This window comes from Canis aureus, chromosome 19, assembly GCF_053574225.1.
Source record: "Canis aureus isolate CA01 chromosome 19, VMU_Caureus_v.1.0, whole genome shotgun sequence".
Lineage (NCBI taxonomy): Eukaryota > Metazoa > Chordata > Mammalia > Carnivora > Canidae > Canis > Canis aureus.
In genome coordinates this window covers 10,163,705-10,186,547 of record NC_135629.1, presented here as the reverse complement: position 1 = coordinate 10,186,547, position 22,843 = coordinate 10,163,705, and the positions used below count along the sequence as shown (strand labels likewise).

The 22,843-nt window shown below is 47.6% G+C and overlaps 1 protein-coding gene across 4 annotated transcripts in view; it reads right to left on the bottom strand.

Annotated features, from left to right (window-relative positions):
• Positions 1-763: 763 nt before the first annotated feature.
• Positions 764-22,843, bottom strand: part of SRGAP3 (SLIT-ROBO Rho GTPase activating protein 3) — a 252,413-nt gene continuing 230,333 nt past the window's right edge. For 3 of the 4 annotated variants that reach the window (XM_077857962.1, XM_077857963.1, XM_077857964.1), the window contains 4 exons: positions 12,782-12,962; positions 11,350-11,499; positions 8,908-9,235; positions 764-6,168 (listed from right to left, as the gene is read on the bottom strand). In XM_077857962.1, coding sequence (XP_077714088.1) covers positions 5,755-6,168; positions 8,908-9,235; positions 11,350-11,499; positions 12,782-12,962 — 1,073 coding nt within the window. In that variant the 3' untranslated portion in view covers positions 764-5,754. The remainder of the gene's footprint in view (positions 6,169-8,907; positions 9,236-11,349; positions 11,500-12,781; positions 12,963-22,843) is intronic. The other variant, XM_077857965.1, reaches the window with a different exon arrangement.

Sequence of the window (22,843 nt, the reverse complement as noted above, 5' to 3'; positions counted from 1 at the left end):
GGTACTTACCTTCAGTAACTGTTTTGAGAATTTGATGAGAAAATGAAATGTAAAGGGCTTTAATCTAGTGCCTGGGACAGAAAGAAGTGATCAGTACACATTTCACATACACACACCTCAACATAGGTTAAAAAAAAAAAGAAAAAAAATCCAAGGGGCAGCATCACATGTGTGAAGACACAAATGCTGAAATGTTGCAGATGCCTTCACATGGAACTCGGTATCCTGCGGCCTCTGGTAATCTGTCTTAAACTTTTGAAGGCACTATCGCAGATGCCAGCTCCTTCTCCCACCTGCCCTTGCTTTCACATTTCCAGTTTCTGCCTTCCCAGAGGGCATCCCACAATTATCTTTTTTTTTTTTTTTTTAAGATTTATTTGAGAGAGCAGAGAGAGAGAGAGAGCACACGAATGGGACAGAAGCAGGGAGGAGAGGGAGAAGCAGGCTCCTCCCTGAGCAGAGAGCCCGATGTGGGACTCGATCCTAGGACCCCGGGATCACGACCTGAGCCTAAGGGAGATGCTCAACCACCGAGCCACGCAGGCGCCCCCACAGTTACCTTTTTCCATTCGCTGGACAGTTGAAGCAGTCCTCCTCGGAACCTTGGCCTTCACCCCGTTGGATGTGAGCTAAAGGATATTCAGGGGCGGTTCCTGGAGGTAGCACACAGCCAGTGTGGACTGGCCAGTAGAAACACCCCTCTGGGCCCTTCCCGGCCCCCCCCGCGGGCCCCCTCACCCTTCCAAAAAGCCACAGGATCACGTTTGAGAAAAGTTAAGCTGTTTTATTTCACAGGATAGCTCCACGTCAAACCAGCAGGCACCATCAGAATACGCAACAGAGGATCCAATCAGACACTCTATAGGACGGGCGTTTGGTTGTAAGGGAGAGAAACGATATCCGGAAGAGGGCGACACTTATCATCACGTGGGGACAGGCAACCAGCAATTTCCTAGGGTTGTTTCGGTTTGTTTTTTCCTGACACAGTTTGGGGAGGAAGGAAACCAAAGGAAACTAAATTGACCAGCCACTCTGAAGCAATCAGAACCAAACCTATTGCCAAACCGTGTAAACAGTCACACTGCCGGGAACTAGAGTCTGAGCAGAAACTCTAGCCAGAATCCCCTTCCGTCTAAGGAAGGCAAAGTGCACTCTGGTTGCTCTGGTTCAAGGAACAGCTTTGTTATTTGCCTGGGACAGTTCGCACAGAGAGGAGGTGTCGGCAAAGGGGCAGCGGTGGCCGTTCGGCCCGTCCCAGAGGGTGGGACAGCGGGACGCTGGCGGGTCGACCTCAGAGCAGCCAGGAGGAGTCGGACACGACGGCGAAGTCCCTTCTCTCGGCTCCCCCGGGCAGCTTCGGGGATGTGGGGAATTCTCTCCATGGCTGCTCCGAAGACAGGAGGCCCCAGAGAACCGGGGAAGTTGACATGAAACGTCAGCATTAGCTCTGCATAGCAGAAAATCGGCTAAGCAACACCTCGCTCCCCCCTTCCTGCCCTGTCCTCCCCGCCCGCCCGTCCTCCCGAGCCCAACAGGGCCCCCTGCCCCGCCAGGGTTGTGAGCCGGCCGGTCTCTTCTTTCTGGGATTCTCAGGAGAATGAGGCATTTGCTCTAGTGTGGAACCATCTGGATGTGTGAAAAGTTAGGAATAGAAAGACTGAGAGGAAGAACCATCACATTAGTCCTGTGATTTTCCATCAGCCGCGTCCGTGTGCTGAGCGCCAAGTAGCCACCAGGCCACGGGAAGTCCTCTGCGTTCGTGCCTCCTGAATGAGAAAGAAATGTACCCAGCAAGGCACTCCGAGGGACGCCAGCGGGGAAGCAAGGCCCACGAAAGGCCCTTCCCAGCGTGGGCTCCCCTTTGTGTACCACAAACCAGTTCTGAAGTGTTTATAAGGCAGATCTCTGAACTGCTGGTTCCAGCCGGAAGCCAAACGATGGCTCCATTTCCCTGGGTCTCTTCCCACTCGGATTTCTTCGTTGAATAGAAACCTTTCGTCCCTTGGGAATCCACTTCTCTCCTGCCCCTTGGCCTGGTGACCTCAGAGAAAAGACTCCCAAGTCTAATTCCCAAGCTTACAATTCCCTCCAGTTGCGCGCTCTGTCCGGGGTTCAAAAGGCGCTTCAAGGTGAGAAATCGTTAGCACTGAAAACAAGGAAAGGCAAGAATTTTTCATAGAATCCCACAGCTCAGAGCAGCTCTTTTAAGAGGAAAGGGGAGTAGAGGGAGAGAGGGGAGAGCGGGGTAGGAAGCACGGCTTGTTCTCAATTTTAGCGGAGAAAGGTCTTTAGCGGCGGCTGGGCCCCAAGGCCCAGGAAACTAGACCAGGAATGAATTGTCTTTGGTCAGTTTTAAATGAACATCTTGCTGGTTCATTCCTAAAATAGACTAAACATCGGTTACACATAAAGACAAAAGGCTTGACCTCAGGGTAAGTCGAAGGTTAAGAAAAGAAATCATTCTGTGAAGGAAAAAAAAAAATGCCCGTTATCAACGAACTGATCAGTACAGCTCTCAGTAATGGCGATGGACAAGTAGGTAAACACCACTCCCCCTTGTACAATTGGTTATATTGAGGACTACTAACTAGGTTACTACATTTCCCCCACACTCACTGTACAGTTAGGTTTCTGGTATTTGTTTTTTTACATTGATCTATCTACTAGGTGCAAAGATTTGGTGAGTGGCATTGGCTATAATTTAATTGTAGCCTTTTTAAAAATTACAGTTTCACATTTTAACAGTTACTTTCCAGCATTTAAGCAAATACAGCAATATATAGTGTACTAACACAGGCAGGAGTCAGGAAGAGAATGCCAATGCTCAGTGACCGTGGATGGGACGGGGTGCGCGTGGAGGGTGGCAGAGACATGCAGAGTGCCAGATGAGGAAGGGGGCGGGGGCAGAGGGAGGGTGCAGGGAAGTATTTTTCCATTTGGTTCTGCGTCAAGGGTCAGATCTGGGCCTGGATGAGTGGGGTGTGAGCTTCCCTAAATGTGAACTCATCAGCCGTTTCCCAATGGAAAAATAGGTGCTGAAAGAAAACAGCTAAGGCTCTGCCTTCAGGTAATTTGGTTAAGGGCAGATCCATTTGCAGTAAGGAAAAAAATGCAGTCAATTCATAGGAAAAACCCACATGGTCTGACTGGTGCTGTAGATATCAGGCAACAGATTGGTCAACTCAGATTTTCGCTTTTCCTCTGGTATTCATGGCAGAGGGAGGATGTGACATTTTGCACAGGAGGCTACTGCATTTAAGGTCTGGGAGTATCTCTGGGGTGGAAATGAGGAGCCTGTGTCCTGGCTGGACAGCACAGCGTCCTTGCAGGAAAGCGCCTGACATGGCCCTCGCTGTCAGCCACCCATTAAACCTGGGGCACGTCTCGGGACATCCCAAGGCCTTGCCATCTCTCCTAAGCTGTAAAACGGCGATATCATCATCTGCTCAAAGACAGAGGGGCTCCTAGCTGGTTCTGAGGCTCTTTGGTTTCCGGGAGCTAAGACAGAACAGTTGGTTTTAGGCTAAACAAGGAAGGTCAAGTTTGTCACTGACCTCTCTCTGGCATTCTTTTCGTGCCCTTTCTTGACTTTTCCACAGAGTGCGCTCACTGCCAATCCTTCCGACCACACAGAATGGGTCACCACTCCCACGCGCCCAGGTAGTGGTGACTTAATGGGCCCCTCCCCCTGGGGTGTATTTACCTTTTTATGACCCGGGGCGAGAGGGCACAACTTAATCCAGTGGGGCGAAATGGTCATGACACCATTCCAAGCGTCAGCAGGTGATAGATCTGTAGGGCTGTGCTTCAGGGCGCTTATGAAACTGGCAGGAAAACTGCACCACCCCATTCTCAAATGCCGTTAGGAGGCTTCGAAAGGACGGTCATGGATGGGTTTTGATCTAAAAGACTTACCTTACTAATGATAATAAAAATAGCAAACATGTTGGCACAGTGCTTTCCAGCTTACAGAGCTTGGTCACATTTTACTTTTATTACTTTTATCTGATGGAGCTGCACACTGGGGCTCAATGAGGTGGAGTGACAGGTCCCAGGTCCCACAGCTCTATGGGGTGGGTGGGGGGCTGGGACTCAAACACAGGACTTTTGACTCCAAACTACAGCCACGGAGATAGACTCAGAGGCCTCGGGAGAAAGAGAGAAAGCTTGAGAACGATAAGAAGGAGACCCTTGGCTTGGCCTGAGGGGGTGAATAAAAGCGGTCCCCTTAGGATCTGATTTCGCCTGTGTTCCATTAGCCAGAAACAGCCTATCTCTGGAAAATGAAAAGATCAAAAGAGGAAGTAAAATGGAACCAGAGGCCTTTTCCCAGCAGAGAGGCAGAAGTCTAGCTCCTAATTCTTAAAAGTCACTCACCTCAGTTCTATCACCGTATTTTCAATTCCATTAAATGCTCTGGAGGTGGTGGGGGGAGAGCAGGGGAGCAGGTTTGGGAAGGGAAGGGATGGAGAGAGGGAAGCCATTTCACCTGCATAACCTCACCCAGAGTGTTTTCTGGGACGGGAAGCGCTAACGGGTGGCCCCTCTCTGGGCCCTGCTGTGAGGCTCCTGTGCTTCATGCAGGAGAGCACCGGCCAAAGTGGGTCACAGACCGATCTTAAATTAAAATGATATGAAAGCCTCCTTGCCTGTTTAGTTCTGGATCTGACACCGTATAATTAGTAGAAAGAAGAAGAGAAAAAATTAAATATTTTGAAAATGGCATAAGTTAAACCTCTATAGTTACCACAGGTTTATTCCTACAGCGAGTCTAGGTTTTGAAGTGTTCCACACCACTGTTTGTGTTTTTCCTTTTTCCCAACCCCACAGAACGCTGTGCTACGATGGGGCTTAGCTTCTCACTATCCCCTGTTTGTACGTACAAACACAAGGATGTTGTGGTCAGGGGCCATCTCGCCAACATCCTCCCGTGCCTTCGGGGGGGTACAGTTGGCCCTCGGCCTCCGGGTGGAAAGGCAGGGTCTCTGGGGTGGACGAGGGAGAGGGGTTCTGTGAAGGGTTCCCCACCTCTAGGAGCAGCCTGCTTGGGGTACCGCCTGCCCCACCCTTCCGTTAGGGGCAGACTGTTGTGGAAGGCCACGACTTCTGGAGACAGTGGGAGACGATTTTTTGTGTGTTTTTCTGCAGGTTAGTGGTGTATTGCTTCGTTCGCAGTCACGGAGGCTTCTAAATTCTCCCAGAAAGGTCCCTGCAAGTCCCACCAAGTAACTCAGCGGGAGGTGTTTGGTGGCATGGGTCTGAGGTAAATCTAAGTTTCATAAAAAGAAAAAGGAGATCCTATATACATTTAGTTGTGTGTCCAGCTCTAGTATATGTATATAGATGCATAAATATATATATATACACACACCTACAGACACATACGTACGCGCATGTGTGTATATATGCACACATATATGCACACACATATTCATGTATGTAGACAGAACGCCGAGAGAATCCTTTTCCAGTGACCGTGTGCGGGGAAGCCATATAACGTTTTGCCCCAACCTCAGGAGAGGCTCCAGTCGGGCCTCCTGCTCCTGCACCTGCGCCCCCGGGGGCCCGCGGACACACGGCGGCCTGTGGGGTTCCGGCGGCTGCACGCCAGCTGCGGCGGGCGCCCAGGCCTCGGCTCTGCACAGCCGCGCTCCGGGCGACCTGGGCCCCGCCCCGCCCGGCCAGGGGCACTGGGGGGCCGCGGAAGTCACGGAGGCCACCCTCGGCCAGGGCGGTGCCGCCGGGGCCCGGGGGTCACATGGTGCCCGACTTGTCCGCTGAGCTGTTGGGGAACATCTTCTCGGTGGGCGTGACGGCCGGGCTGCCCACGCCCGAGCTGCTGCTGCTGCTGGAGCGATGCTGCACCACGGGCCGCACGGGCCGCATGGGGGGCGGGCGCAGCTGGGCGCCGGCCAGGCGGGCGGACAGCGCGGGCTTGAAGGTGGTCATCATCTCGGTGGACGAGCTGCTGCTGCGCCGCATGGCAGCGTCGGGGTCGCGGATGACGATGGTGTGCAGGGGGCTGGCGGGCTCGGAGCTGATGGGGCCTGGCGGGTTCTTCAGGGGCTCCAGGGTGTCCAGCACCACGTCTGGCGCCTGCTTGACTGTGTTCTGTCTCTCGAGTTCCCGCAACTCGTGCAGAGCCGTGCTCATGGTCTTCTCGATGTCCTGGGGGCGGAAAGAGCTCTGGTCAGCACAGAGGCCGGGCGCCCCAGGGTCCAGCCCTTGCTCGGCTGCTGATGGGCCTGTGGGCTTCCTGGGGAGGTACTGCCACACACGAGCTCAGGGCTGGGGCGGAGATGAACTCTCCAGGGTGTCCTATGTCCCACTATGCATGTGGGCATCACCTGCACACTTGCCTGCCCAGGGGGCCGACTGCAAGGAGGGCAGGTTCCACTACTGGTTCTGGCTCTGCAACTTTCTTGCTGTGTGACTTTGGGCAAGTTACCTCACCTCTTTGAGCCTCAGAATCCTCATCTGTGAATCTAGACCATTATAACGCAACCTCAGGGGGTTTGACAAGTGTGTTAAATGATACAGTCCCCGCGAAGAGGTTGGCATGGCCCCTGATACATAGTAAGCACTCACAAATAACAATGGTAATAATAGAGCACCCATCCAAGCCCTTTCCTTTTGTAAGTCATTTAATCCTCACACTTTATGAGGTAGGAACCACCATTATGCTCATTTCACACGTAAGAAGATGGAAGCTCAGCCTGGTTAAAGTAACTTGCCCAAGATCACCCAGCTAGTTAGTAACATAGCCCAAGTCTCAACCTAGATAGTGTGTCTCCAGAACCCAAGCCCCTAACCATTATGGTTGCTTTTAAAATATATTTGTTTAAGTAACCTCTACACTCAATGTGGAGCTCGAACTCCTGACCCCGAGACCAAGAGCCGCACGCTCTTCCGACTGAGCCAGGAAGGCACCCCACCATTATCGTCATTAAAAAAAAAAAAATTCTTGCCCATAAGAACATTCCTTGGAGGTTACATATCAGAATGTCCACAATATTCACCCCAGAATAACCAGACTGTCACTTTCTCCTCCGTATCATAATCAGAAAAGTTTGTTTTTCAAAAACGTCAATTTTAAAGAGCAGCAAAACCTCTCATCTGCCTATGTAATTCCTGGAGATTTAGAGCTCATCAATATGAGAGCACTTTGAATGACAGGGAGGGCTGTTAAGGCTTGGCCAGGGCCCCCGCCAGGGCCTCCGGGAGCAGGGCAGGGTCCCCTGTCAGCCTGGGTGGGGCTCATCGGTCCACATTCCCAGGGCTTCTGTTCCTCCTTGAGCCAGAAGGGGGCGCTGCAGCTAGAAGTCAGCTTGGGCGGCTTGGGCTAGGGCAAAGGACCGGGATTTTTTAGTGAAAAGACCCCTTTTGCTGGCTGTGTAGTGTTGGACAAGTCTCGGGCCCTCTGCACCGGGCTCTGCTTCTCTGTTGAAAGCCCCTACATTTACTGTGAAGATGGGATGAGGTGATGGATGTGATGGAGCTTTACAAACTGCCGGGCAGTGTTCACACTCCCTTTAGCCTGAGTCCTTGGCTCACACCGGCGTGGCAGGGATGCCTCCACACCCGATGGGGCACAGGGGGCCGCACAGGCTGAGCACAATATCCCACAACAGGGGAGACTGCTTAAAACCGCTGCTGGTAGGCGTGGTGCACAACCCTCCGTGACCGCGATGACATCTGTTTTTCTGCCGTGAGGTGAACCCGGAAAAATTTCAAGTCTGGTCACACTGATGAAGCTGGGGCCTGGAGAGGTCCTGCCAGCCCGTTTCCGCAGCCCTGTCCTCTTTCACCCTGTCTCCTCCTCCTCAGCCCACGGGCGGCCGCCTGCCCACCCTGAGGCCCCCCAGCAGGCTCCCGGCTGGCACAGGCAGGGTCCCAGCCTATCCCTTTTGCTTTGTTAAGAGACTATGGGTGTCTGGTCTATGGCTAATAGTAGCTTTTATGCTTCTTGACATTTTATCCCTTGCCCTGAACACTAGCTACTTTAAGAAGGGGATTTTTGTGCCTCTATGCAAAGGATTAGCTGTGGGGGACCTTCTATGTGAGGGGAGAGATGGCAATCCTCTCCCCATCTTTGCTATAACCCACCCGATAGTGATAACGCTGGCTTTGCACATCCCACACCACTTAAATGAAGCCCTCCCCCGCCCCATGGACTTCGCTGCTCTCCCTGCAGCGCTCCAGTGTGCACTGAAAGGTAAAGCTTTAGAAAATAAATGTAACGATGACGCCTCTACCACCATCCCCACCGCCACTCTATCCTGGCAGAATGTGAGCCAGAGAGACAGAAAGCTCAGAGAAAGACCAGCTGAGTAGTTTAGGCGTGAGCCTTGCATTAGTCTGAGAGGTGATGCAGCAATCTGCAGAGCGGGGCCGCACAACGGCGCTTGGGGAAGACGGACAGCAGGCGGGGGGAGGGGGGGGGCCAGGCTCTGGGTCCATTTCAGGTCATCCTTGCACTGTCAGTGCCTAGCTCTGTGACTGGCACACAACAGTGGCTCAATCAATATTCGTCAATAAAGGAATGAACGAATGAACAGATGAATGAATGGATGAAGGAATGAATGAATAACTCAACTGTGCCATCTCGTGGAGACACCTGCCATTACCACATCCCTCTCATCCGGCCTGCCCCCAGGTAGGAATATCCCCCATCCAGCCCTGGAGACTGGAGGTCTTTAACAGAATCCCTAGCCAGCACCCATTCAGCTTCTGCTCCCATGGGGAGGCCAGCAGGGGGACAGGAAGCCAGCTTGCTGTCTGTCTTGTGTTCTAGCTTAACCTTGAGCCTGGCGTGAAGGGCCAAGTGGCTCCCTGGTCAAGAGGCTCCCACCCGGCCGCCCCTCCGGGTCCTCAGCTGGCCCAGCCTGCCTTCCCACCCGCCCTTACTTCTGCCAAGGCCTCAGCCTCCAGGGACTTGTGATCTCCCAGGCTGCTGTGCCTGGTGGAGCCGCATGTCGACCTCATCGAGTGCCCTTCCGAGAGAGCCTTCTTGTCAGGGTAGTTGATGCTGCCGGCACTCCCAAATGTCGCCATCCTCCGCTTCTCAGGGCTCTCGATCCTCCCCCGGGTGAGAGGGATTTTGTGGGGGCTGCTGGGGCAGGCGGCGGCCCGGGGTGGCGTGTCTATGCTGGGACCCAGGCCCCGGGGTGGGCTGTGGGTGTCGCCCCCGCTTCGGCGCCTGGGGATGGCCGCTCCATCGGATCGTAACCGCACTCTGTAAAGGAGCCAGGGGGCAGGGGCATGGGGCAGAGGTCAACCCTGGCAGGTCTCAGAATGGGTCAGCTAACCCCCAGGCCACACACTACACACTAGTCTGGGGAGCAGGTATAGTAAAGCCTCATTCAGCCAAACTCAAGTGCACAATGAAAGCTCTGGCTGAGCGTGCAACTCAGTGGCAAGGGGCAGGTGTAATGTGCACACGAAGGAACCGGAAGCATTCTGCTTTCCAAACTGCAGACGGTGATGCTACTAATTACACAATGAATCTTGTCTATGTGTCAAGTCAAGGCCAGGAGAATTTCAACCTGGGAACGCTTTGGGGATGGCTAGTTGGGCTCATGATATGTTCTTAAGTGGTTCAGACATTTCCATGATTCTGAAGGGCTTCTTAATTGGTCTGAAGCATTGAGGCTTGACTGTACCAAAAAGTCACCAGCTCCCTGCAAGCACAGGAGGGGGTCCCTGGGAATTGAACACAGTCCAGTGTTCTCACCCACCCCCAATCTCCCCAGCAAAGGGCTATTTCTCTGAGGCTTTTTCAGATCTTGGAAAATTAGTCATTCTGGAGTAAAAAACTGCTTCAATCAATGTGCCTTTCATGCATTTGGCCACCTTTTACTCTTTAGGGAGGCTCTGGTAGAGTCAAAGAGGGACCAGAGTGTCTCTCAGGAGGGCTGGCTTTGTCACAGACTTTCCTGTGTCCTCTTTCAGACCCATTTTATTAATCTGGTAAATGGGCATAATATTCCTTGCCCATCTTCCAGGGAGGTCTGGCGGGTGTGAAAGCACTCTGGAGGTAAAAGGCTCCACCCGCAGGCAATTTTGCTACATCCTATGGAGGTCAACAGAGATTTGAAGGCACTGGTGGGTGGAGGGGAGGCTGGCAGTGGCAAGGGGGTAGGAAGGAGGGACAGTGTTGGAATGGGCCATGACTGAAGGACCCAGTTCAATGTGGTCAGCAGCACTTCAGACCCCAGAGCCACCAGCCAAGCTAAGCACCGCCTGTGGGTACCCCAACAGGACCAAAGCATAGGGTTGGAGAGGAGGAAATATTGAGAAAGAGAAGAACCAGAATAAAGTAGGGGAGGGAGGGGAAGAGGGAGAGGAAGAGAGAGGCAGGAGAAGATATGGCCCTCCTAGAATTCAAGGAACCATGGCTTTGTCTTCCACCTACCCCAGACTTCCACTTTGCCCCCCAATTCCATTACCTATCACAGCGCCTGAGCCTTTTGCTGAAGTGAACAGAATACACTGAAAGGAGGCACAGAGACTTCTGCCAAAGTAAATTCATAAACGTATGTTCCTGTTTCAACTATATCTCTGGTTCTATCTGCAAGTACCCATACGAGGGAGCTGATCCCAAGACCTCTCCACCAAGAAAAAAAAAAAAAAAAGAAGAAGAATATGACATTGTGAGAATCTGATTTAAAAAGCAGTGAGAAACTATCAGCCTCTCTATTCTTCACTTTTTCATATTTGATATATTTTTTTAACAACCACATTCTTTGGACTAAACAGGCATGTAGAGAATGACAAGTGTAGTAGCTCTTTGCCTGGCAGAAAGGTCAGGTGAGGCAGTGCAGCCCACACATGGAAGAGGGAAGAAATTGGCAAATGTGCTCCCATCAAATGAGTGGGTGGAGTCGAGTGTCAATTTCCTCCACCACATGGAGTGGGTGTGAGTTTTCTGTTTGTGTAGTGCACTTCAGGGGGAGTATGTGAACCTTAAAAATTTAAATATAACAACTCAGGTCTTCAACAGAAAATAGGGAGGAGGTGCAAGAACTGGAGAGAGGTAGGAAAAATACTTGCCAATTTATAACTCTCTCTTCCTCCCCATTTATTATTACTATTTTATGTAAAGGGCATTGATTTGCTAATATATGTCTTGTCTCCTCCTTCTCCAAACCCCAACTCCAAGCTGGACCCTTGTAAGCCTGGCATTCTTGGGCCAGTTCCAGCCAGACCCCCCAGTGTGCCCAACAGCACATCCCAGAGGGAACAAAGGGCCACAACAGCCTCCTTTCTCCCCTCTGCCCTCTTGCCTCTCCCAAATCAGACAGAGACGGGTATGGCTCTAGTAGGAAAAAATGAATCCGCATTTCCTACCGGCCCATCACCCCCCCAAAGCCGTAATCCGAGATGTGCTCCGTGGGTGACTGGAGGTCGTTTTTGGAGGAGGCCTTGTCATCCAGCAGCGGCCCACTGCTGGCCTCGCTGTCGGCCTTCTGGCTCAGGCTGTCCGAGAAGGCATCATCCCTGGGGAGAAGGACAGATGTGAATCGGGAGTGCTTTGCTCCAGAGAACCCCGGATATGTAGGGCTCCTGGAGACCTGTGTGAAGGGGGGCATCCACACACACTTTATGGTTAACTTATGCCCATCCTCTGGATGAGCCACTTCCCACTCTAGGCCTTAGCATCACACACATGCCCATTGGCTTGCTCTCTCCTAACTTACTTTCTCTGGCAGGAGACTACTTGCCCTCTGCCCCAGACCTACCTTCTCTTCCCCCTTCCTCTAGATTTTTCTCTCCCAGGCTGCTGCAGGCTAGGACAACCTAAATGCTGGAGGGAATGCTAGAGTGATGGGCAGAGGAGCCCACAAGCTGAGCACTGAGAGTTGAGTCTCCATGTGGTGCCCTGAGAAGCCATTTAAGGCTAAGCAAGGGAGGAAGAAGAGTGCCTCCATCCCTCAGCTCTTGACCTAGGGCTTTGGATAACTGTGAGGTGGCTCCCTTGGTGGGGTACCCTGCTGGCCTCCTCCCAGCACACTGGGGACAGCAGAGGGCTGCCAAGGGTCCTCCACTGGCACTTCTCTTGTCTGCCTGGCTTTGGACTTTGCTGTGGTTTCACACCATTCCCTCTGTCATCAAGGCTTATGCCTCTGCCCCTTTCCTTGAGGTCCAGCGTAGTGGCTGCTTCCTCCATAAGTCAGTTCTACCAGAGACTGACTCAGAGGGAGTGTCTGTTGTACGAACCTTCAATGGCTTTTAAAGAAGAGAAGATGTAAACTTTCTGGGCCTCCAAGTATGGCTAGATACTTGGGATGTGGGCCTTTCTTTAAAAAAAAATAAAATAAAATAATAACAGTATCCTGGAAATAAGAGGATGGCTATTTCTGTGCATCCTCTGAGAGAGCCACTTGGGAGATAAAGAATGGTGGGCAGTAAAGGGGGCAGTATTGGCCACTGATTATAGGGAAGACCTAAGAAGGTAGAGGAATATGGCAAGATCTACTGGATGCTGAGAATCAGGGCAGGTGATGAATGCCCTAGAGGCTGTCAGGTGGGTCAGGATGGTCAACCAAAGGCACCAAACACTGTCTCTGTATACTCTAAAGGATGAGCAATTTGCTTATTTGTTTAGTGGATCACCATTTAAGGGGAAGTGAGATATAACCATTCTTAAAAAAGACCAAGTGCATCATTCCAGTGAGAGCAAATGGTTGGCATACAGCCCAGCACTCCCATTCCTGTGCTCATTCAAGACATCACTAATCAACCACGACATTCTTCAAAGAAGGTCTTGATTCCCACTCACATGTCCTGTACAACTATGTACTGATGAGGGATGAGTCCGTCCACGCCGTTGTGACGGCCCTCCCACCAGTCCTCTGAGGCGCGATGGTACAGTAGCAGCGAGGCTCCTTTCTTGAAGGACAGCTCACGCGGGGACCGCCCCACATAGTCAAACTTGGCGATGGCTTCGATCTGTTCCACTTCTAGAAGGAAAGCATGGGAAAGAGCATCTGTGGAGTGAGCAGGAAGGCAGCCAGGAGGCTCGCTCAGATGGCCTTGGCTTCCGTGGCGCAGCACAGACAGCAAGCTGGTGGGAAGAGCATGGGCTGGGGCTCAGGACACCAAGTTCTAGCTCAGACCCACTCTCCATGCTGTGGCCTTGGGCAGGACGTCTAACTACTGACACACCATATCCTTATTTTCAACTCCCCCTCTGGTTTTCCGCTTTCTAATAATTAAAATATTATCTTAAGAAACTCCTCTATCTTCTACCTCAAGACAAGTGCCATTTCCATTTGTTCACAAACCCTTTCCTTTTTTGTCCACTTATGAAACTTTTAGAGGTTCTTATCTTTTGGGTGGATGTGGACTCCCATCCATGCAAAGATGCTGTACACAATTTTTAAGGGTTCCCAGAACTCTTCAAAGCTCATTGTTATGGATTGAATTGTGTTCCCCTCCCCCCAAATCCATATGCTAATGCCCTGACCTCCAGTTTGATAGTATTTGGAGACCGGTATTTAGGAAGTAATTGAGGTTAAATTGAGTAATTAAGGTAGGACCCTAATCTGACTGGACTGGTATCTCTCCATGAAGAGAAGAGATGCCAGCTGTCTGTCTGTCTGTCTCTCTCTCTCTCTCTGAATGTACACAGAGGAAAGGTCGTGTGAGGACATAGAGAGGACAGCTTTCTATAAGCTGGGAGGAGATGCTTCACCTGAAACCAGCCTTGACAGCACATTTGTCTTGGGCTTCTTGCCTCCAGAGCTGTGAGGAAATAAATTTCTGTTGTTTTAGCCACCCAGTTCTGTTCTGGTAGCCTGAGCTGAATAACACATTCATGCATGGACTTAATTTGGGGGGAGAAAGAATTCCTTCCAGGACCACAGCTCAAGCTCATCTCTTTGCACACACATATTGACCAATCAAACCTTCTTCACTGGTTAGTGGCAAGTCTTGACTGGATTAAGCAGTGAGGATCCGCTCTTGTCCCTGAGGCACTCCTACCACCCAGCTCCATCACCTCTTGTCTGTGTGACCTGAGGCAGGTTACATAACCTCTGTATACCTCAGTTGATATGGGAGGATTAAAAGATAATGTGTGTAAGAAGACCTACAGATGGCCAACAGATACATGAAAAGGTGCTCAACATCTCTAATCCTCAGGGAGATACAAATCAAAACCACAATGAGGTATCACCTTACACCTGTCAGAACAGCTCCTGTCAAAACCACTCTCCCCAAACCAAAAAACAAAAAAAAAAACCCAACAAGAAAAAACAAAATATAATGAGTATAGATATAGGAAAGAGGGAACCCTGGTACCCTGTTGGTGGGAATGTAAATTGGTACAGCCACTGTGGAACGCAGTATGGAGGTTGCTCAAAACATTAAAAATAGAAACACCATATGATCCAGCAATTCCACTTCTGGGTATTTATCCACAGGAAACAAAAACACCAACTTGAAAAAACAGATGGATACATGGATGAAGAAAATGCAGTATATAGATACACTGGAATATTATTCAGCCATAAAAGAGAAGGAAAATCTTCTATTTGAAACAACATGGATGAACCCTGAGGGCATTATGCTAACTGAGATAAATCAGAGAAAGACAAATACCATATGATCTTATTTATATGTAGAATCTAAAAGCAAAAACAAACCAAACTCTCAGAAACAGAGAACAGATTGGTGGTTCTGCCTCTGGTGGTGGTACCAGAGGCAGTGGTAAGGAGTAGGCAAACTGGGTGAACCTTTATAACTTTTGTAACTTCCGGTTATAAAATAAAGTCCTGGGGATGTAATTTAGAGCATGATGACTATAGCTAATAATACTGCATTGCACTGAAAGTTTGCTAAGAGAGTAGATCTTAAAAGTTTTCATCACAAGAAAAGAAAAATTTGTAACTATGTATGGTGACTACATACAGTCTTCCATGTATGGATGGATGTTACCTAGACACACTGTGGTGATCATTTTGCAATACACGTATTGAATCGTTAAGTTGTCTACCTGAAACTAATATAATGTTATACGTCACTTATATCCTTTTTTAAAAGCTTTTATCTATTTATTCATGAGAGACATAGAGAGAGAGGCAGAGACATAGGCAGAGGGAGAAGCAAGCTCCCTGTAGGGATCCTGATGTGGGACTCGATCTCAGGACCCAGGGATCACACCCTGAGCCGAAGGCAGACAGACGCTCAACCACTGAGCTACCCAGGTGTGCCTGGCAATTATATCTTAATTTAAAAAGTAAGAAATATACTAGATTTTAATAGATTTTTATTTATTATTTTTTTAATTAATTAATTAATTAATTAATTTATGAGTCATAGAGAGAGAGAGAGAGGCAGAGACATAGGCAGAGGGAGAAGCAGGCTCCATGCACCGGGAGCCTGACATGGGATTCGATCCCGGGTCTCCAGGATCACGCCCTGGGCCAAAGGGAGGCGCTAAACCGCTGCGCCACCCAGGGATCCCTTAATAGATTTTTAAAGGCCATGATGTATGAAAGTCCTCAGCATAGTACAGACACGTGAGGTGTTCAGTTGGTAGTAGCTCTTATGATGATGATTATAATTACTAGTGGCTTTACCCTATGGGGTAGGTCCAGACAAGAAATCTAAGCTACAGAGAGTTTATGTGGTTTTCCGAAAGCCCTATAGCTAGTGAAGTTTGGGAAAAGACTTTTTGGGGAACAGGGGAGCAATGCCTAGGATTTACTTAATCTGTGTTATAGCTGTACCCTAAGAGATGCTCACACTTGGTAGAAAACTGGCTGTATGTGAATATTAATTTATTTATACTTTAAAGCAAGCACAAAGATGTATAATGCTATAAAAATCATATATATTTATGTATATATTTACATAGATAAAGTAACAAATATGTTGAATTCTAATAGAACAAAAGTGTAACGAAATTGACCCCTGTCCTCTCTAGCCTGCAGATACCTTCCTTATGCTGACTCTCTATTGCTCCATTCCTCCTTATGGATCATCTCGGATCTGTCTATCCAGCCACCTACTTGCACCTAAAGGAGTTAAGGCCAGAAAACCTGGCTTTGCTACTTTTTAGCTGTGTGACCTTGAAGAACTTATTTCTCCTTCCTAAGCCTCAGTGTCCTCTTCTGTAAAATGGGAAGGCTACTAATAGGATCCAGCTTATAAGGATGTTGAGAGGATTAAATCAGTTACTGTATATGAAGTGCTTGCAACAGTGCCTGGCATGTAGTTAGCTCTATATGAAAGTTGTTATCAGAACTGATACACTTCTAAGGACTTTCTAAGCATGGAAACACAAAGAGCAGAAGGAGGAACCCCCTTTGTTCATCTCCCCCATTAATCCCCACCACACCCGTGTGTACATTAGGGTTTCCCCCTCCTGTAAGCAGTAGCTCAAGAAGACCGTCCCGGTGCTCCTGTGAGATGCGGCAGCTTGCAGATGCATCTAGTCCTCAGTGCCTGGGACAGCCTTCTACAGGGTGTGGGCCTCAGGCAGTGAGGCCAGCCTTCCCCAGCTGGCTCCCTGACAAATGTGTTTAAATGTTATTCTGACACGGTTGATGCAAGATGACAGCACAGCTACATGGGTCACATTAACTCAGATCATGATTCAGAGTTACCTTCTCAGCAAAATGGGGAGATCTCTGTCATCTCTGCTGCCTCTTTGGATCCTACACCAGCTGTTGGCTATAGCATTGCTTGAACACCTGTCTGCTGGCCTAGCTACAGAGACAAAAAGGTTGGAGGGTTTGCAAGATAGGAGCTGAACCCGGAGGACTGTGTGCTCTCAGGGTTTCACCCCAGGGTGTCCTTTGAGCTTGGTTCCCCTCACTGATGGAGAAGCTGACCTGAGCAGAGGTTTGCTCCTGCCAGGAGGAGCTGTCTGGGTGTCTAGTTCCTGCCTTCCACATCTCTAGAGCCTCCAGCAGTCACTGTGGATGGCCTGGAATTAGGAGTGGGGGGAACAAGGAGGAATGGGAAATGTAAGGGAGAGAAAAGAAGAAAAGAGGAGGAGGGAGCAGAACTGAGCTGCAGGCCGAGAGAGGGCATGTGTGTTTGCAGATGCGGTTATGTAAGCGTGTGTGGTAGAAAGAGTAATCATAGCCACTATTTATTAGGAAGTCTCTTATTTGGGTTTATCATACCTAAAGTAGAAAATGTGATTCTCCTCCTTATTACTCTCCCACACACCCCTCCCCAAACTTACTTAATTCTCTCATCTTCCCCCATCTTGGGAAATAAAACCGTCTGCCCGCTTGCTCAGGCCAAAGTGTAGCTCTTGAGCACCACATGCCTAAGCTATCAGCAAATTCTCTGAAGCATCCCCTGAATTAGACCTGTCTCGGCACCTCCAGTGCCACTGCCCTGGTCCAGACTGCCACTGTCCTTCTACCAGGCATCCCTGCTTTCATTTGTGCTTGGCAGAGCCATGTCTCCCCATGGCAGTCAGAGGAATCTTTTAAAATCATAATCGGATCATGAAACTCTTTTGTTGAAATCCCTCTGAAGGCTTCCTGCTATGCTTGCAGCCAATCCCAGATGTCTTCTCACGGCTGCTGAGGCCCCTTCGTGCTCTGGGCCTGGAGGCCTCTGCAGCTTCGCTCCCTACCTTTCTCCCTCACTCATTACCTCCCTCATGGCCTCACGAGCCTTCGTCATCTTCTTCTTCTTCTTCTTCCTCTTCTTTTTTTTAAGATTTTACGTATTTATTCATGAGAGACACAGAGGGAAGCAGAGACATTGGCAGAGAGAGAAGCAGGCTTCCCAGAGGGAGCCCGATGCAGGACTTGATCCTAGGACCCCAGGATCATGACCTGAGCCAAAGGCAGATGCTCAACCACTGAGCCACCCAGGCACCCCTCACAAGCCTTCTTAATGTTACTCCTCCAACACTGGATTCTGACATTTTTCAAACACCAAGTAAAGTGAAAGTAAACGTGTATAGACCTGCCACCTAAATTCTACAGTTAACATTTTAGTGTATTAGCTTTATCACATATGTATCCATCTTCTATCTTATTTTTTAGTGAATTTTAAAGTGAGTTGCAGACATCGGTACACTTTACCTCTGAACACTATAACATAAATATTCATAGAGCCTTCTTGATGCTTTTAAAAATTCCAAGCCTTTTCTTGCTGTAGGACCTTTGCTCTTATTATCACCTCTCCCTGGGATACTGTTCTCCCAGATATTTGCATTCATTCACATTCAATAAATATTTATTGACCCTTGTGTGCCATTTCCTCATTTTATTCCAGGTCTGCACTCAAATGTCTTTGCTTTAGCAAGGTGAAAGGAGTTGGCTACCCTCAACTATAAAAATACTGTCAAATCACTCTACATTTTCCCTTGCTTTATTCGTCTTCACAGCACTTAGCGCAACCTGAACTTGTGTGTGTGTGCACATGTAGTTTGAAAATTTGTTTATTGTTGATCTTTCCTACTAAAATGTGAGGCCCATTAGGACAGGGGTTTTTGTTTTATAACATGCTATTTTCCCACTTCTAGAACAGTCTCTGGGATGAGATGGCTCTCCATATCACTTGCATGAACAAATTAAGCTTTTATTATGCATTAAATGTTCTACTTACATTATCACATTTAATCGTCACAATAATATGTGCAGTGTTATCCTCATTTTACAGAGGAGGAAACTGAGGCTGAGTTGAAATGATGTGTCATGCATGGATCAGAAGACTTAATAACACTGTTAAGATGGCAAGACTTTCAAACTGATCTACATGTTCACTGCAATCCCTATTGGAATGCCAGCTGACTTCGCTGTGGAAATTGACAAGCTGACTCTAAAATTTATATGGAATTGCAAAGAACTACCCCCCCCCAAAAAAAACCCTTGAAAAAAGAAGAACTAAATTAGAGGACTCACACTTCCTGATTTCAAAACTTACTACAAAGCAACAGTAATCAGGATAGTGTGGTGCTGGCACAAGGACAGACATATACAGTTCAGGTGAATAGAACTGAAAGTCCAGAGATAACCCCCTACATCTATGGTCAACTGATTTTTTATGAGGGAGCCAAGATCATTCAATGAGGGAAAGAATTATCTTGCAACTAATGGTGATGGGACAACTGCATAGTCACACACAAAGAAAGAACAGAATTGAACCCTTACACCATAAACAAAAACTAACTCAAAAGGAATTACCTAAACATAGACCTAAAACTTAAAACTCTGGGAAAAAAACATGGGGTAAATATTCATGATTTTGGATTTGCTGAAGCTTTCTCAAATGTAACACCAAAAACATGAGCAACAAAAAGAAAAAATGGATGAATTGGTTATCATCAAAGTTAGAAAACTTCTGTGCTTCAAAGGACATCATCAAGAAAGTGAAAAAGCCCACAGAACATGTTTGCAAATCATATATCTGATAAGGAACTTATATCTAGAATATATAAAGAGTGCTTACAACTCAATAATAAAAAAAACCCCACAAATAGCCAGATTTTAAAATGGGCAAAGGATCTGAAGAGACATTTTTCCAAGGAAGATATGCAAATGATAAATAAGCATATGAAAAGATGCTCAGCATCATTAGTCATAAGAGAAATTCAAATGAAAGCCTCAGTGAGATACCACTTCACACACATTAGGATGGATAGAATCGAAAGGTCAAATGGTAACAAGTGTTGACAAAAATCACATACTGCTGGTGGTAATATGAAATGGAAAAGTCACTTTGGAAACCACTCTGGCACATTCCTTAAATGATTAAACACAGAGCTACTGTATGACCCAGCAGTCCTACTCCTAGGTATATAAGAAAAAATTAAAAAATAAAACAAAAATATATGTCTGTACAAAAGTCATACACAAATGTTTATAACAGCATTATTCATCAAGCCAAAAAAGTGGAAACAACCCAAATGTCCATCAACTGACAAAAATGTGACAATGGGATATTATTCAGCCATAAAAAGGCATAATTTCCAGATACCTGCAACAATAGGATGATCATGGAAAACATCATGCTGAGTGAAGGAAGCCAGATACTAAGGTCATATATTGCATGATTCCATTGAAATGTCCAAAACAGATAAATTCATAGAGACAGAAAGTAGATTAGTGGTTGCTTCGGGCTGGGAAGAAATGTAGAGGGGTCAGGAAGATAAGGAATGACAGCTAAGGGCATGGAGTTTCTTTGTGTGGTGATAAAAACTAACTGTGGTCATGGATGCACATATCTATGAATACATTAAAGCCACTGAGGGGTGCCTGGCTGTTCAGGCAGGAAGCCTGCAACTCTTGATCTCAAGGCCATGGGTTCGAGCCTCATGTTGGGTGTAGAGATTATCTAAAAATAAATAAATAAATAAAATCTTAAAGCAATTGGATTTTATATTCTAAAGGGATGAACTGCATAGTACGTGAATTATATCCCAATAGACTGGTTAAAATAAAAGAGGAAGGGAGAGGCCTTCTTAGGTTCTGGGTCTAAGCCACGTGACCCGGGCCAGTTTTCTACCTCTGCACTAGGGGTTAGGAGCAGTAGCCAAGTAAGCAGTGAAGGGGCCATGCTGTTCTCACTTTTCCTTGTTCTTTATCTCTTACAGGAATGGTGGCCATGATTTAGGGAGAAGTGAGGGTTTGAGTGTGAACTGGTGGTTTATGCCAAGGGAATCTCGGCTACTACTTACAACATGGATAAATCTCTAAACATTGTGCTGAATGAAAGAAGCCGCAACCAACAGTCACTCTTCTGTACAATTCCATTTATATGAAGTTCTAGAACAGGCAATCTAGAGTTCATCTGTGATGAAAAAAATAAATCAGGTCACTGGTTGCTTCTTGGGCTTTTGGAGTACAGAGGAACTGACTGGAAAAGCACAGGAAGGAACTTTCTAGGGTGTTGGACATGTTCTATAGGTTGGTCAGAGTTTGAGTTTACACAAGTTTTTTTGTTTATAAAAACTCAGGAAATGATAGACTTAAGACTTATACCTTTCAGTGTATGCAATTTTACTCCAACCAAAGAACCATAAACAATATTGACTCCTGTTGCATGTAATGTTGCATGTTGCTGTGTTTAGAGGGAGACCACACTGATGACAGCAATGTACTTTGAAATGTATTAAGATAGATTGATAGATAGATAGATACACAATATCACAAATATAACAAAATGTTAACAATTGTAGAAACTAGGTAGGTTTCTACAATTTGGTAGGTTTATACGTGTGCACTCTACAATTTCCATCCACTTTTCTGCGTGCTTGACATGTTTTTTTATTAAAGGAAATATCATGAACTGCAAGTAAATAGAAATCTTATCCTGATTTCTAGTAGATACCTAGAACAATCTGATGAAAACTATGTACCTCTTCTCAAAGGCATCCATTCCAACGGAAACAAGATGTTGCTCACATCTTGTGAGCATGGACCTCCTAAAGCCTATTTGTGGACCACTGATATGGCCAAAGAGTTAATGACCTCATGGCTGTCCAGATGTAGATGAGGGGAAAGAAGTGAAAAGCAATTGGGAGAATTTTGGGAAAATACAGGGGGAGAATGGTGGTGTAATTACAATTGGAAACTGACACATTGTAACTATATGATCATGTTTCTGTTACTGATTTTAGTAGTTTCTTTATCAGGCAGCCTCATTCCTCATTTAGCATCCAATTAATAAAGTTGCTATTGACAAGCTGCCTCAATGTTTTCACTTGGCTTAGTTCTAACAATCAAGGGTTCTTAGCCTAACCATAGCTTCTTTATAAATCTTAGAGACCAAAAAGCAAGGACAAATGGATTTTCCAGATGTCTACCCAGGATGTGCTAATAGACTCAAGACAGGGCAGCAGGCATCAGTTAGGTACAGAATATGTTGAGAACGGAAGGGCCAAAAAATAAGTTTTTCCTCCAGTTTGGTTGGTCGCTTATTGGGTGAACCATCTATCACAAAGACATGGGGTCGTGGTTTTCTGGGTGACTTGACCTTCAAAGTCTGCTAGGCTCCATTCATAAGGCTGTTTTCAAGAGAAACAGAAACACTGATGATCCCCCAAATGAAATGTCTTAGAGGAAAGTAGATAGAGGTTTAGGCTGCCAATGAGCAGTGAGATCTATAAAAGTCCCTGGACTCAGTTTCTTGATCAGAATTAGGAGGGATTTATACTGGACAGAGTATATTGCTTCCTACCCACCTGGTTGTCCCAGACACTGTGCTCAGCTCCTTCATGTAGGTTACCTCATTCTACCCTAGGCCACAATTCTCTTGGTGTTGTCATTTCCATTTTACAGATAAGGAAACTGAGGTATGAAGTTGTATTTAGGAAATGTAATTAATTTTCCTGATTCAGCAGCCACCACCAATACACAGGAAGCAAGGAGAACCGTGAAGGAGCATGAAACTGGCTCTCCTGAAGGGGGCTGTTGCCCTTCTGATCTTTCTGTCTTTGTCATTTTCAGAAACCAGCAACCTGGGATCCCTGGGTGGCGCAGTGGTTTGGCGCCTGCCTTTGGCCCAGGGCGCGATCCTGGAGACCCGGGATCGAATCCCACGTCGGGCTCCCAGTGCATGGAGCCTGCTTCTCCCTCTGCCTGTGTCTCTGCCTCTCTCTCTCTCTCTGCGTGACTATCATAAATAAATAAAAAATTAAAAAAAAAAAAAAAAAAAAAAAGAAACCAGCAACCTGACAAAGAACTATCGAGAAGAAGGGACCGTCCTGGAAGCAGACAAGAAGCTCTGACTTAGCCTGTTCCGGGGATATTGTATGCCTCTACTCTGAGAGGAGGGAGGCAGCATTTTGTGAGGGCTTCTCCTTGTTTCAGGGTGAAGCCTGCCGGGGGTGCCCTGTGGCTGCTTCCTTGTGCACCCAGCAAGA